Here is a 13,133-nt window from a genome sequence, read left to right as displayed (position 1 = left end):
CAAAATAAGTTCTATCAACATTTTTTTTATGAGAAATCAATAAAAATGAATGAACTTCAATTTTCATACCGAATCTGCATAAATCCAGCTTTCAAGTTACAAACAATCAGGCCAAGTCAGTATAATAATTTATGTTAATGAACGTTAATATGATGTGTCTATTCCATATATGATATTTGAACAGCAGCTTTCCTGTGTCCCATAATTTAATATTTTGTTCGAAAGTAATTTTTCGGTCAAATCCGTTAACAGATCAAGTAATCACTTGCTAGTTGATCCTTTTAGGAGGCAAAGTTGGTTTTCGGGTATCAGAAATACATTTTCTTTACATATTACTTGGTTATTTGCATATAAAAAATCGAAATTTAAAATGTTGAATCCAGGCTTTTTAGAAATTTTCAAGGATAGTAAAAAAAGTTATAATTTATTAAACGAATTTCCTAAACTACAGTTTTATCCTCAACTAATGTTACAAAATTTAGTGACTTTTTTTAGATAGACAAATCCAAGCTTTCTGTTGTTTTTTTCTATTCAACAGTTTGGAGTCATTTACACTTATGAATTTTTTTCGGATGTTAAAATATCGGCTTTCATTGGTTGAAGTCGACATCCAACTAGTAGTTCAAACAATCACTAGAGGTTTCGACTTGGAGGAGATATCGACTTGAACCGAGTACACATTTGTTGCTTAAAAAATATCGGCGATCATCTCGATCCTACTACCAAAAATGTATCATGTTTAAATGTCTCCAGACTATTACAGCTAGCACCCTTTCGGAACGACAAGCTAAGCAATAGGAAAGAAAGAAAAAAATCCCCAAACGCAAACATTTTTTGTAGTAGGTTAAGAATCTATGAAAAAATTTAGTTTTTCTTTACACTTTGTTCTTCGAAAACTATTTTGATTTCGCACTAAAACTACATGTACATGGAAATAATCACCACGATATCCATCCAACGGCAAAAAGCCGTTACTAGTTTAAATAAAAATTGTACAAAGTATATACATACACACGTACTTAGACTCCTGTTATCTATTGACATTTCCCTTACAAATTTTTGTCGCATTTGAACAAATATTTACCAAAACAGATATAAACGGCACAAGAAAGGAAGTTATGGTTGAACTGATTTGTAAGACCAAGTTTCCATTTGTTTGAGTAAACAGTTTGTAAATTACCGTTGTTAGTTTATTTACTGATAAGAGCGATTATTCGAAGTACAAAAAACGACTAAATGGGCAGATGTACGATATAAATAGCTTTATCACTTGGATTTGCGAATTGTCGCGATTCAGAACCAACACTATCCAGGCCAGAGTAAGTGAAACATTCTATGAAAATGTGCAGTAACATTGAAATTTGCAGTCCAAATGTATGTAACATTATTCGAAATAAGAAACTTGGGTAACATTGTTAAATACTTCAATGTGGGTTTTTTTGCTTGTTCTAAAATCTAAATTATGTTCAATAATGGGATCCGCCCATTTTCTTTCGTCTATTTTCTATATAAAATGCTGTACACAATAAAAATTGTCGATTTTTAGGAATGCAGGTGGTATCTACATAACAATAAAGCACAAATCAGTCAAATCAAATATGTAATTTGGCAAATCGGTTCTAATAAAGGAGTAGGTAGGTGTCCATAATTCCTGTTTTCTCAGCAAATACTTACGATTACAATACCACTTTAATAAAAATGATTACTTTAAATTACACTGCGTTCACTTTTGCAATAGATATTTAAAACAGAGATCGCTTTGTATAGATAAGCTGAGTGGCAAATGATATGTGAAAATGTAAACACCTAAAATGAAATGTTACTTGATGCAATCAACTGGTCATCAGTTAATATGTGTATTATGATAAAAGACACTCGGATAGAAAGATGTCTAAATTAAAACAAAAAAATCCTTGTTCTAAATTCTCAATCATATTCATGGTGTTGTTTCGATTTGACTCGTAGATATTCCTTGGTTAAACATCCTGAAAGCTGAATTTTTAGGAAAACTAAGAGGACATCTCAAAGGTACATTCAAATAAGACCGAAAATGTTGCAAAATGTAAGGGATGCGCCTACTACAGAATCAGGTGCTGCCAGCAGCTTAAAACGTGTGCGCCTTTGAGATGTCCTTACAAAATGGAATTAATCGGTGAAAGATCTGGAGATCTTGGTGTCTACTTAATACAACCTCGCTTTCGGCCTTCCTCGCTTTGCCTTAGGAATAAATTACACTTAATTGGCATTATTTCGTGCTAAGAAAAATGCAAATATCTTGCCCTATGTTGAGTGTCATCTTAGAAAAAAGGTGCCCCTATTCTATTGCTTACATACTACTTTTCTACGACGATAAGGACTTTAGGACGATACGTATGAAATTCTATTCAAACTAATAACGACACTTTTGGCTATTTATTTGTTGATTTAAGATAAAAGCAAACTCGTGTAAGAAAAGTATGTACTCTAAATTTCAATAAACAGATTTATAAGTCATCAATTAATCGTCAATTTTCAAGCATCCATCTGGATCATCTTTACCTCCCGACCCAACAATATTCAACAGTTTACGCTTCATATGGACGTTTCATGTCATRGTTTAAACTGTTTTATKATTAAGATTACTATCACAAGTCAGTAGATTGGATGGAGTCTCTGGATTTTCTTYGAAAGCAAGCAACMAATCCAACTTCATGTCATCATCATCATCATCATCAACAGATTGCCTTTCKTTCGAGACTTTTCTGASCAATTTCTCGAAATTGTGTCGCCCTAAAGGATCAAACTTTCAMTTTTTAGCGCAATAAGACTCTTTTACCATTTGTGTTTTGTGYAATTGCTGCGTTGAAAGTAAATKAAACTTTAAAATTAYCGTTTTTATTGCATGAAACCCGCAAAKGWAGCAAAARCAAAAAWTKTATAWTAAGTACAATGGATTTATTTCTYAGYTACCCSAATATCTTGCTTGTMAAATGCAGCTAACATTTTTATTCTGTYTSATGATCAATCGAAATAAARYACATAATTAGTTTATTATAATTTTCSTAATTTTAATGTGTGAATGAGACTAACATTGCCAASTRAAGTGTTCTAAAATTATAATGCAGAATATGYCAGTTTAWTCAATTGTTGCAAAATTATTWTAGTCAGCAATCATTGCTTYCAAGCGGCTACTTTTAACGTGCAAACGTGGAATTAAATTAARGRAAATTACTAAYTAAATAARAGCTTTCTTAAAAAAATCRTTTTYRTTKCATTCATTCTAGTGSTTGATGKGTCGSCTCATTATATACARGGTGATTCAAGTTKAATCTTGATAACTTCGGRAAKCAATAGAACAGGTTAGAATAATGTCCTTAKATGATGTACAAWTTTTTCCTAAATYGCATCRWTYYGCAGAYACAAAGYGKTGAAAAARATWWAAAAGAAAGATTTKAAAGTTTTTCTTTCATAAGTTTTGAATTTGYTATTCGATTGTAGCAAAATTGTACATACTTTCCTGACTGTGTTTCAATTCCAAATTAAAATCAATTCCTGGGCTTCAGTCATTTATTGTCTATTTATCAATTAAAATACGTTTCGGTGTAACTTCGGTGCATATATTTTCTAAATATATGCCAAGGCTTAAAGTAGCAACAACGCTACACATAGAAACTGATGATGGTGGAAAACACCGAAACGTATTTTAATTAATAAATAGACAATAAATGACTGAAGCCCAGGAATTGATTTTGAATTGTAGCAAAATTCAGCATACAAMCAGTTTTGATKACCTYACAGRYGTTCCTTAARTTKTAGCCTGTTTGGAAGTGTATTCTGTGGGCTCCACTAATTTTGTACCAAAACTTGAAACAGAAAACTGCACTGATTCATTTGGAAACTTTTATGTCTCTTTTTATTTTTTTTCCATTTCAACTTGTTTTTTTACCCATTTTACCATTTTACCTCGATTTAATGAAATTCCATAGAAGGTAGTTACGTAGATTTAATGTACCAACTTAAGTTTGTGCCGAATATTGTCGCAAGTCTATTTAAAATTAAAATATTTCTTGTGAAGTACCAGTAGTTCTTTGGATTATTTTGATTGTGGACGTCTAAGATCTCGTCTAGATCAATCGTTTATAAAACACCAGTAAATACCCGTAAGGAATTTATCAAACGGATTAAAAACGCTGGTGATAAAATGAAAATTATCCCGTTCTAATAACAGCTGCGGGGTCGATGCCAAAAATGTATTGATGCTGGAGGAATGCACTTTGAGCAAATTGTAATTTTTGTATTAGTTGGTAGAAGTTTGTAGTACCTAAATGTTGTGTACTTAGGTAGTTGCGATTAAATTATTGATATAAATTTTTATTATGTTTTCAAAACACGAAAAACACTTAGAGAAATAGAGTTGTAACAATATTCAGCACAAACATCAGTTGGAGCAAATCCTTGAGTTTCCATTGCTTGCCGTAACGTTGAATGAACTTTACGGGATTATATTGTCCCAAATTTAATTAAATATCTGAGAAACAAAATGAAATGTGGAAAAATAACAAAAGACAAAAAAGTTTCCAAATGGACCACTGTGGAGCCGTTTTATTGAAATTAATTTTGTCGCTTTGATACAAAATAAAGGTGGAGTGGCTCACAAAATGCCCTTCCAAGAAGATTGAGTAGATAAGACTGAAGTAGCATTTGTACGGCAAAGAAGAAGTGTTTGCATTCTGAACTTCACTACAATCGGATGATAGGTTAAACTTATGAACAAAATCTCAAACTTTTTCAATGCTCTGCATCTCCAAAACCATCAGATTTAGAGAACATGTTTATATCATGTAGGGACATTCTTCTAATCTGTTTAAATCTGAATCACCCTGTATATTTGACTCAACATTTGCTCTAAACTTCATATTATTTAATTAAATTACAGTGATTTTTCAACGTTTGATTAAACGTTGATTCGCTGGTTATTAACGATTTTTTTTTGTAAAATTCGCGTATAATTCGATAATCAATCAGATACTTTGCAGATCAGACCCCATTAGATATACAGTGTGTTTAAAAATCAACATGACAAGAACTAGCAACAGATTCTTAAAAGTAGTTTACATCTGAGAATATGTTTTTCGTCGTTCAGAACCAGCTTTGGTCCTCCAAAATTTCGATTGCTTTTTTTCTTAGTAAAATACAGGAACCTAATTTAAAATTCCATTTCTCTATTGGAATTTATGATTAAATGCAGTGTTTTCGAGAAAATTATGAAATTCTACGTCTTAATCAAATGTGGCGGACTGTCTCAATAAACAACAAATAAACTATCCGAGCATCAGTCACGTTTGAAGATGTAAGCCACTCGTGCTGCGAAACGTCGGGAATGCATTATTTTCTACGACATGTTGAAAACTTCACCAGCTTCAAGCAATCCGTTGTTTGATTTTAGCACCTTAAATTTTAATTGTATTTGTGAAAAAAATGTCTTCATAAAAACCAACAATCGTATAAAAGCCACCTGCCTATATTAGTGATAATGCCCCATTGCATGCACATGTTTCAACAAAAAGTTAATCAAATTGACCTTTTGGAGTGTTAATTAACCATATTAGCTTTGTTGAAATGTTATAAGGAAAAAAATGATGTAAAACTTGAAAACGCATTGTTCTATTATGCAGCACCGGCACGCAATGTGCATTACATATTTATATTTAAATTGACTTTGAAACCCTATTTACCAAGCATCTCACAATTCATAAACTGTTTGAAGCTTTCATTTTCGTTTTATTCGTTCAGTGAATTTTTTTGGGCATTATACTAAACTTTCATGTTTTGAAAACTCGCGCTTAATGCGAAAACATCGAACTTGATATTTCCTTTTTCATATTACAATGCTATTGGTTTAATATCAGTTCGAGTTGTTTATAAACATAAAACAAGCCCGCACATATTGCCGTCCCTTTGTTAATTCAGTGCAAGTGCTTGGGAAAAAAAGGAGTGTAAGCATCCGGTCTTATTTGAAAACGTTTGGAAGCTGATGATGAAAAGCTCTTAACCATTAAATTAAATCAATAGAACTGTCGATAGGTGAGAATTAAGTTGCAAAGTTACAAGCACAAACAAATATTTACTCATTAGCTAAAGAGGTTTTTCTTAGGTCTTGGTTTTCTGGTTCAAGTACGGTCTATGTTTGGCGCTGAAGCATTTCACAAATTAGCAGTTTTATTTTACTTTCACATGCTATGCTTTTTTCAGCCTCGGTCTTTCCAATTTACCTCCAACAAGATGAAAAATGTTGTCGTTTATCTACCTAAACGAGTATTTCCTCATTTTGTGCCTTGCCGGTTTCAACATGGCAACTCCTACAGTGGATAGGGATGACATCAAGAATGTTAAGTATGAAGAGTATGTGATTGAGCACGAAATATCTTCTACTCAAGCCAGGAATGTTGCTTTATCTACCGATATCAATGCAAGTAAGTAGAAGTAGTAGTAGGACTGTGATTGATTAAGTAATATAAAGCTGAAAACAAAGAATTTAAAAATTCCAAAGTAGAACTTTCTAAACGCGATTCATTGACAACCTGCATCCACTTGCAGGGTTAATTTTCTATAAATTCTAGACAAGCAAAAGCAATCACTGTTTTCTTTCTAATATTGCGCGAATGCTAATTACTACCTAATAAGTCAATTACAAAGACACCAAAAGGTAGAAACATACTTATTCGGTTAAGCTTAACGACCTCAGGGAAATGCATTTAACGCACTACTCGCATTCATCCTTTACCTCGATACTTTCTTTGCGCTGAATTTACTGTTAAATTTACTGATTTTTTTTTGTCTTGTTTGTTTCAAATATTTTCTATCTTCAATTATTTTAGTTCTTCAGTATCTTACACGTCGCTTGTTGAGGTGCGCTTGTATGAACGCTTGAAACGTTTCTTGATGATAAAAATTGCAATTGAAAGAATAACAATATTAGATTTTCTGGTCCTGGACTTCAATTATTTTATACCTTTTTTCTTGGATATCTTGTTCCAACTATTAGCCATCCAGTAAGTATATGTTCGGAAGAAGTTATTTACTCATTAATCGAGTAGTTCTCGCGATGTCAATTAATGATTGCGTTATTACTTTCAACTTGTTTTCCTTTTTTTTAAAGCTGGTTCAAATGATTTTTAATTTTGTTTTCAATGTGAAGATGTTTGTATATTTTGAAACTTTTTTAGTAAGAAATTTTCATCGCTTTCATACTCCTTGTTATCAAGTTTATCGTTACTAGACTCTTTATTTTCACTACAATATTTTGCTTTAATTCTTAATTGCGTTAATCTTACAGCAAATAATTTCATCAGAAGCCAACACCGTTCTGTTGCAACAGCTCAAGGTGCTTAGAAAATTTATTTATTTAAGAACTGCAAGTATGAAAAAGTTACAACGTTTTTAACGCGCTAACGTACCTACTCGACTTTACACAAAAATAGCTTATTTGTGAATAAACTCCTAATAAATTGTGGAAGGAAATGTTAATGGGTTAATTGCTATCATTGGCGTGTTGTTTACTGAACAAATTGCAAAAAATAAAATTATTGAACAAGTTATATGAAATACTAATAACGGTTTCTACGTGAATCAAAAGGTTTGCATTTCCAGAGGTTAGGTAGGGTATACATTTGTAATTTCTTTCGGCTGATTTTTACATTTATTAATCAAACACACAAAATAAGTAGTTTGGTAAAAAATCACACAAATTTGGATGATAACTCGTATTTCTGCAAAGGACATTGGAGAAATTGGCGTAAAGCACTTTTCAAGTCTCGGCTTATATTTAATTTGAATATTATTAAGGCTGTTTTACAGTTAATTTTCCTGTCACTGGTTGCACAGGCCGCAAATATGTGCCATCGCAGTAATGATAGCCATTTTACAACATAATTTGCTATAACAGCGGCCTTTACAGTAAATAAATGAAAATTATAGCAAGGCCAAAGCAATTGCCACGTTTTTTCCACTAAAAATCGAATTCAATCCTACACTTCATTAGGTTCATGAGAAATAGTTAATAAAAAACCTATTATGTGGAGAATTAAAATTGTTTACAATCAGTCTATGGCTGAAATTGCGTATATTGGGTTACCGAATCCAGTGTAATTATGTTTTTAGATAAACTGTAAATTGCCTGAAAATATAACTGTGTACATAAATGCAGTAAAAATGTAAATATGTAGTTTGTTTTGCAAAAAATTTTGAACATTTTTGTTTAAATATGGTTGTTCAATCATATTTAAACCATATAAATGTTTATTTGTAGTTTTTCTTCATCTTTGACTAAGTTTTGCACAAGTTTTCTCAAAAGAGCTTTCGGCTAATTAGAGACAATTATTACAAGAGTCAACACCACAATATTAATGTTGCTCATTTGCTGGTATTTTCCTAGAAAATTGACCTGAATAGTTGAGCCAGCGTGATTTTCCACAGCTAAATGAAAATTCTGTAATTAAGAAGTGTGAAATGCATAAGATGAATCATACATATAGTCAATTTAGGTGGCCTAAAAATTACCAGCTCTAGTTTTAGTAAGAATATAATCGATTGTATTTTTAAAATTAATTTGCTATGTTAAAATCCATGTTTGATTTTTTTAACTGACCAATCAATAAATGTTAACTGAAAGCCTTGACGTCGATTTTCCCGATGTAATTTATTTGCTCAAGTGGCATAATGAGATTTTCAATCCGGCATGCAAATATTTGGACATCTAAACGATTAACGTTTAAATTTAGCTTCTTCAATATGCGACTTTCAAGAAGGTATTTCAAGTATCCCATCAAAAAATTTAAATTAAGCGCACGGCTATGCGAGATTAGTCAAGCCTGTTCGGGCAGTGAAGCAGATAAAAAGTCGATTAGAAGTCGAAAAAAAAATAAATACACAACAATTAAGTTAAGTAAATCCGGATTTAATTGTTCATTGATAATTGATTTACCGTTCGTGGCCTGTATTGGATTTCAATAATTAATGTCCTTCTAAGCAAATTGGCGGACTGATGTTTAGCACGTTGCGGATTTGCTTAATTATTTTGACACTTTTTAATACGATTTTTATGAGAAAATTGTTTGATTTTTTCAGTTATTGTACCTGCCGGCTGTCAAGAATGTACCAAAGAAGAAAAGCATTATTGTATGAGTGCAGACCTCATAAGTGATCATTGTTGTTGTGATAGAAGATTTCATGGTAAGGCAAACCAAATTAAAATGTTTTATATTTAAAACTTGTTATTGTTGAAGCTGTACCCTTTAAATTGCAATAAAAATCTATATAAATAGAAATTAACTATAAAACACGACAAAAACAGTGATCTTCTTTAATAGGTTCTAATTGGTCGCACTTAATTAAGGTTAATATTAATTGCTGAATTTTCTAACTGAGAACATGCAACAATACGGGCGTATTTGCTGTTGCTGTAATGTGTATGTATGAATAATATCGCCGGTTATTCATGCAATCAGTGGCGTTAATATAGTACAAGTTTACAACCTTGTTCGTTCTTTTTTTAATAAAACAGAACTAATTATGGTATCGATATATTTGGAGCCAAAAAATGCGAATATCCTCGTTTGGGTGATTTAAAATCCTTAATAACACTTATTTTAATGCACAAGGTTTGATTATTATTATAACGAGAATCGCAGTAGAATCGATCGCCTAGTGCATGCATGTATGCTTAATTCATGTTTTTTCCATGGTGCTGAAGTAAATCGAGCATGCTTTTAATGAATAAAATATAACATGCAAAAGACAGATCAATGATTTTTCTCTTACTCAATTGGTTTATTCTCAGATCCTGGAATGCAGATTTCTTTGTAACGAAAGAACTACTTTAAAAAAAAAGAGGCGATCGTCAATTGAATGGATGAGGAGATATTTTCAAATATGATAAAAATAATGTTCAAATCATGCCAGATCGGTTGCTTTCACATATTCACGTTTTTTGCAAATACTGCGCTCTAAATAAAAAGGGAAAATTATTTACCATTTAATTTTTCATCTATGAAACATATGTTTTCCTGAAGACGTTCCTGAAGACGTTCAACTTTAACAGTATAAATACAGGCTTTGACACTCTGTATTGTTAATTTTTTAATGCTTATGTAGACATTTTTTATTGATTGCGCGATATAAGCCCTTAAACTATGACGGCTCCTTAAAATTTGCCTATTTTACTTCTATATTTTTAACGATCAACGATTTTTTAAGTCTTTATTTGATGGTTCTCTATACACTCTATCATAAAGGTTCTAATCATATTTATTTTCGACTGTTGAACTTGGATTGTTCCTGTAAATTATTTAAAAATAATTTGCTAGAAAACTATTGACATTAATTTCAATGGTCTGTGAGAATGTTAATAATGTACGCTAAGACACAAAACTAGAGAATGTGGAGTAAGCAGTATATTAATTTTTTTACTTAAAAGTTTCAATTCAATTTATCATTCAAGTATTCACTTATTTATGACTTCTATCATTTTCTAAGTTTTGAATTATTTAAAACTCTCTCCATTTACACTTTGTATTTTGTATCAGTGATTGTTCTAAATCATCAAATATTTCGATTCTGCCTAATTTCAAAGTGTTTCGAAATACAACGCGACTATTATTTTGTTTGACTAAATCAGGCACTTTAAATTGATAAAAATGCGTGTAGACTTAAGAAACCGTTGCAATTTTTCTACCAAAAAACATCTCATTAAAAACGTCAATAGGTATTAGGAACATTCAATGATAAATATAGGGCGAATCAGGAGGAAATTAAATTGTTTTAAGGATAATGCGAAATATTATCAAATGTCTAACTCAACTGATTTTTCGTTTGCCTTTTGAGCTTGATTAATTTGAATTACTACACTTCTACTTAAAAAATTTCAATTGCCTCTTGAATTACTCTGTATTTTACTAAGTATTTATTTATAGCAAGTTACCTTCTAAAACTATGTCTTTATCTGATTAAAATCATTGTAAACTAGTTTTGAATAAAGTGAACCAAAAAATTGTAGAATTCTTATAGCCGCTGATTTTTGCATTAATTGCTCCAACAAATAATCTAATTGTTCCGGATAAATGCCATTTAGATATACAAACTGTTTATTTCCAGGAACAAATTTTTCATGAAATAATCAGTGGAAGCACTGTGAAAACAATGCGAATAAATTATTGATTGTTCGGGGAGTTATCACGCAAAATATTTCCATTAGACACGCAAGTCACGTGTATTAAGCTATAATACTATTGTCAATACCGTAAATCGTATTCTAAAACCTTATTGATTAATTCCTTTGTCTTATGTCATAACCGGTAGTTAATGATACATATATGTATGTGCTAAAAATTAAAATTGCCAAATTACTGCCGGATATTAAACCGACAAATCTGCAGGATTCGGAGTCCATCCCAAAAATAGTCAAGATTGATTGTTATGTTTTGAAATCAATTAAATATGTCTTGATATTATTACTTAGCTGCGGAATATGGGAAAATAATTTGTAAAAAGTGAAAAAAAGCTTCTACTTCGTTTTAAAAATTTAATTACATTGATCTTAATAATTATTGTTATTATTGCAAACAAGTTTCTCTATTTCTTTTAAAGTTGCCCTTGTCCTTGCTAATAAAAATGTTTCTTTTGCATGAGTAATTTTATGTAGTTTAATACGATTTCAAATTGAAAACCAACTAGTTTAAAAGCAATCTGCACCTTTCGGATAAAATACAATTATTCAAAACCGCAATTCAATCAATATATTATATAACTTTAGTAATTTTAATTATTTAATAAAAGTAAATTAATAAACGTAAATTAATGCTAATGTATTTTTTTCCAGAATTTTTGCCATATATTCCGCATACATGCTATTTTGGCACTCAGCTTTGTACCACGATAGCCCTAGATTGCAATAAATATACTCGCCTTAGGACGTGCTGCTGTGATAAATATTTACTTCCCAAATGTAAGTATTAATTTCTATATACACAGTGAGTTAGTTCTTTCTGGAATGATGTAAAAATGAGCGTTCTTGCTCATTTTGAGTCCGAGAAATGAGCAAAAACGAGAGGGAAAACATGAAATTGTGTGGGCCACTGCAGTGTCCTGCAAGCAAATGGTTAATCTTCATTTCCTTTCATTACTCACGAAAAGTCAATTTTTCGAAAACATTAGCACAAATTTAGCAAAAACTCCAGACTTGATTTCAAATTGAATTAGAATTAATCATTTCGAAGAATCTTTCTTCAAATAATTAAATAATTAGAGTATTAGTTAATTGTCTAATGTTAATGTTGTTAACTTTTTATTCAACTACACAAGTTACGCTTAAGTCCTTTGGGTAAAATTGTGCTTTTTCGTTCAACAACTCCTCCAGATAAATGACCACAAACGACTCCTGTTATCATTGAATAATAAAAAATAATAAAAACTATTATTTTAATGTACTTTAGCGCACATTGTAATTGAAATATTGTTTTGTCTGTTTCAGGGAAAGAAAAATTTGGCTCTGGCGCTTCGCTCTCTGCCACAGAAATATCTTTCGCCTTCTTAATATTGCATGTATGCTTTGTAAATATTCTTGTACAGGTTTTCTTTAATTTCTAATACAACACGCTAATAGTAGTTTTATATGAATGGAACCAGTGACATAATGGAATATTAGTGTTATATTTCCATAAAAACAAACAGTCATAGATCATGCATTTATACTTTAGACAAAGTACAAAGCATGCATCAATAGCTTTTTTGTATTTGAACCAAAGTTATTACCCACACTACATTGTTTGAGTTTATAAAATTGACACTACTTTTGAACAGTATTAGAGATACTATCTTGTGCGTAAGTAAATATCTACTACTTGTTCTTACTGTTAAATCCATGATAATATTTATTTCTTAACATAAATTATTTTAAAAGTATTTTGCAGTTGTTTTTATTGATTTAACCAATTGAAACTCGAGATTGTGCGTGTGATACTGATAAGCACATGCACTAGAAGTATAACTTTCTTCGTCTCTATCAGTATATTTGTAGGTCCGTCATGTAATTGTCCCTTTTCTATAACGATCAAAATGAAGCCCTGTTAATCTAATTATTGGAAGCAACTTTTGATTAT

General features: G+C 31.0%; 1 protein-coding gene across 3 annotated transcripts in view; it reads left to right on the top strand.

Annotated features, from left to right (window-relative positions):
- Positions 1 to 12,936, top strand: part of LOC109536876 — a 23,943-nt gene extending 11,007 nt beyond the window's left edge. Inside the window, exons 1-6 of one of the 3 annotated variants that reach the window (XM_019903321.2) lie at positions 1,067 to 1,319; positions 1,547 to 1,634; positions 6,232 to 6,452; positions 9,106 to 9,210; positions 11,855 to 11,980; positions 12,506 to 12,936. In XM_019903321.2, the coding sequence (XP_019758880.1) occupies positions 6,269 to 6,452; positions 9,106 to 9,210; positions 11,855 to 11,980; positions 12,506 to 12,621 (531 nt within the window). In that variant the 5' untranslated portion in view covers positions 1,067 to 1,319; positions 1,547 to 1,634; positions 6,232 to 6,268 and the 3' untranslated portion in view covers positions 12,622 to 12,936. Of the gene's footprint in view, positions 1 to 1,066; positions 1,320 to 1,546; positions 1,635 to 6,231; positions 6,453 to 9,105; positions 9,211 to 11,854; positions 11,981 to 12,505 lie in introns of those variants that run through there. The other 2 variants (XM_019903322.2, XM_019903320.2) reach the window with 2 other exon arrangements.
- Positions 12,937 to 13,133: the final 197 nt, after the last annotated feature.

The sequence above is a fragment of the Dendroctonus ponderosae genome, unplaced genomic scaffold (assembly GCF_020466585.1).
Source record: "Dendroctonus ponderosae isolate FM_Combo_2020 unplaced genomic scaffold, Dpon_F_20191213v2 Dpon_F_20191213_6, whole genome shotgun sequence".
Classification (NCBI taxonomy): domain Eukaryota; kingdom Metazoa; phylum Arthropoda; class Insecta; order Coleoptera; family Curculionidae; genus Dendroctonus; species Dendroctonus ponderosae.
The sequence above is the reverse complement of the archived record's forward strand: the minus strand, read 5'-3'. Positions and strand labels throughout refer to the sequence as shown.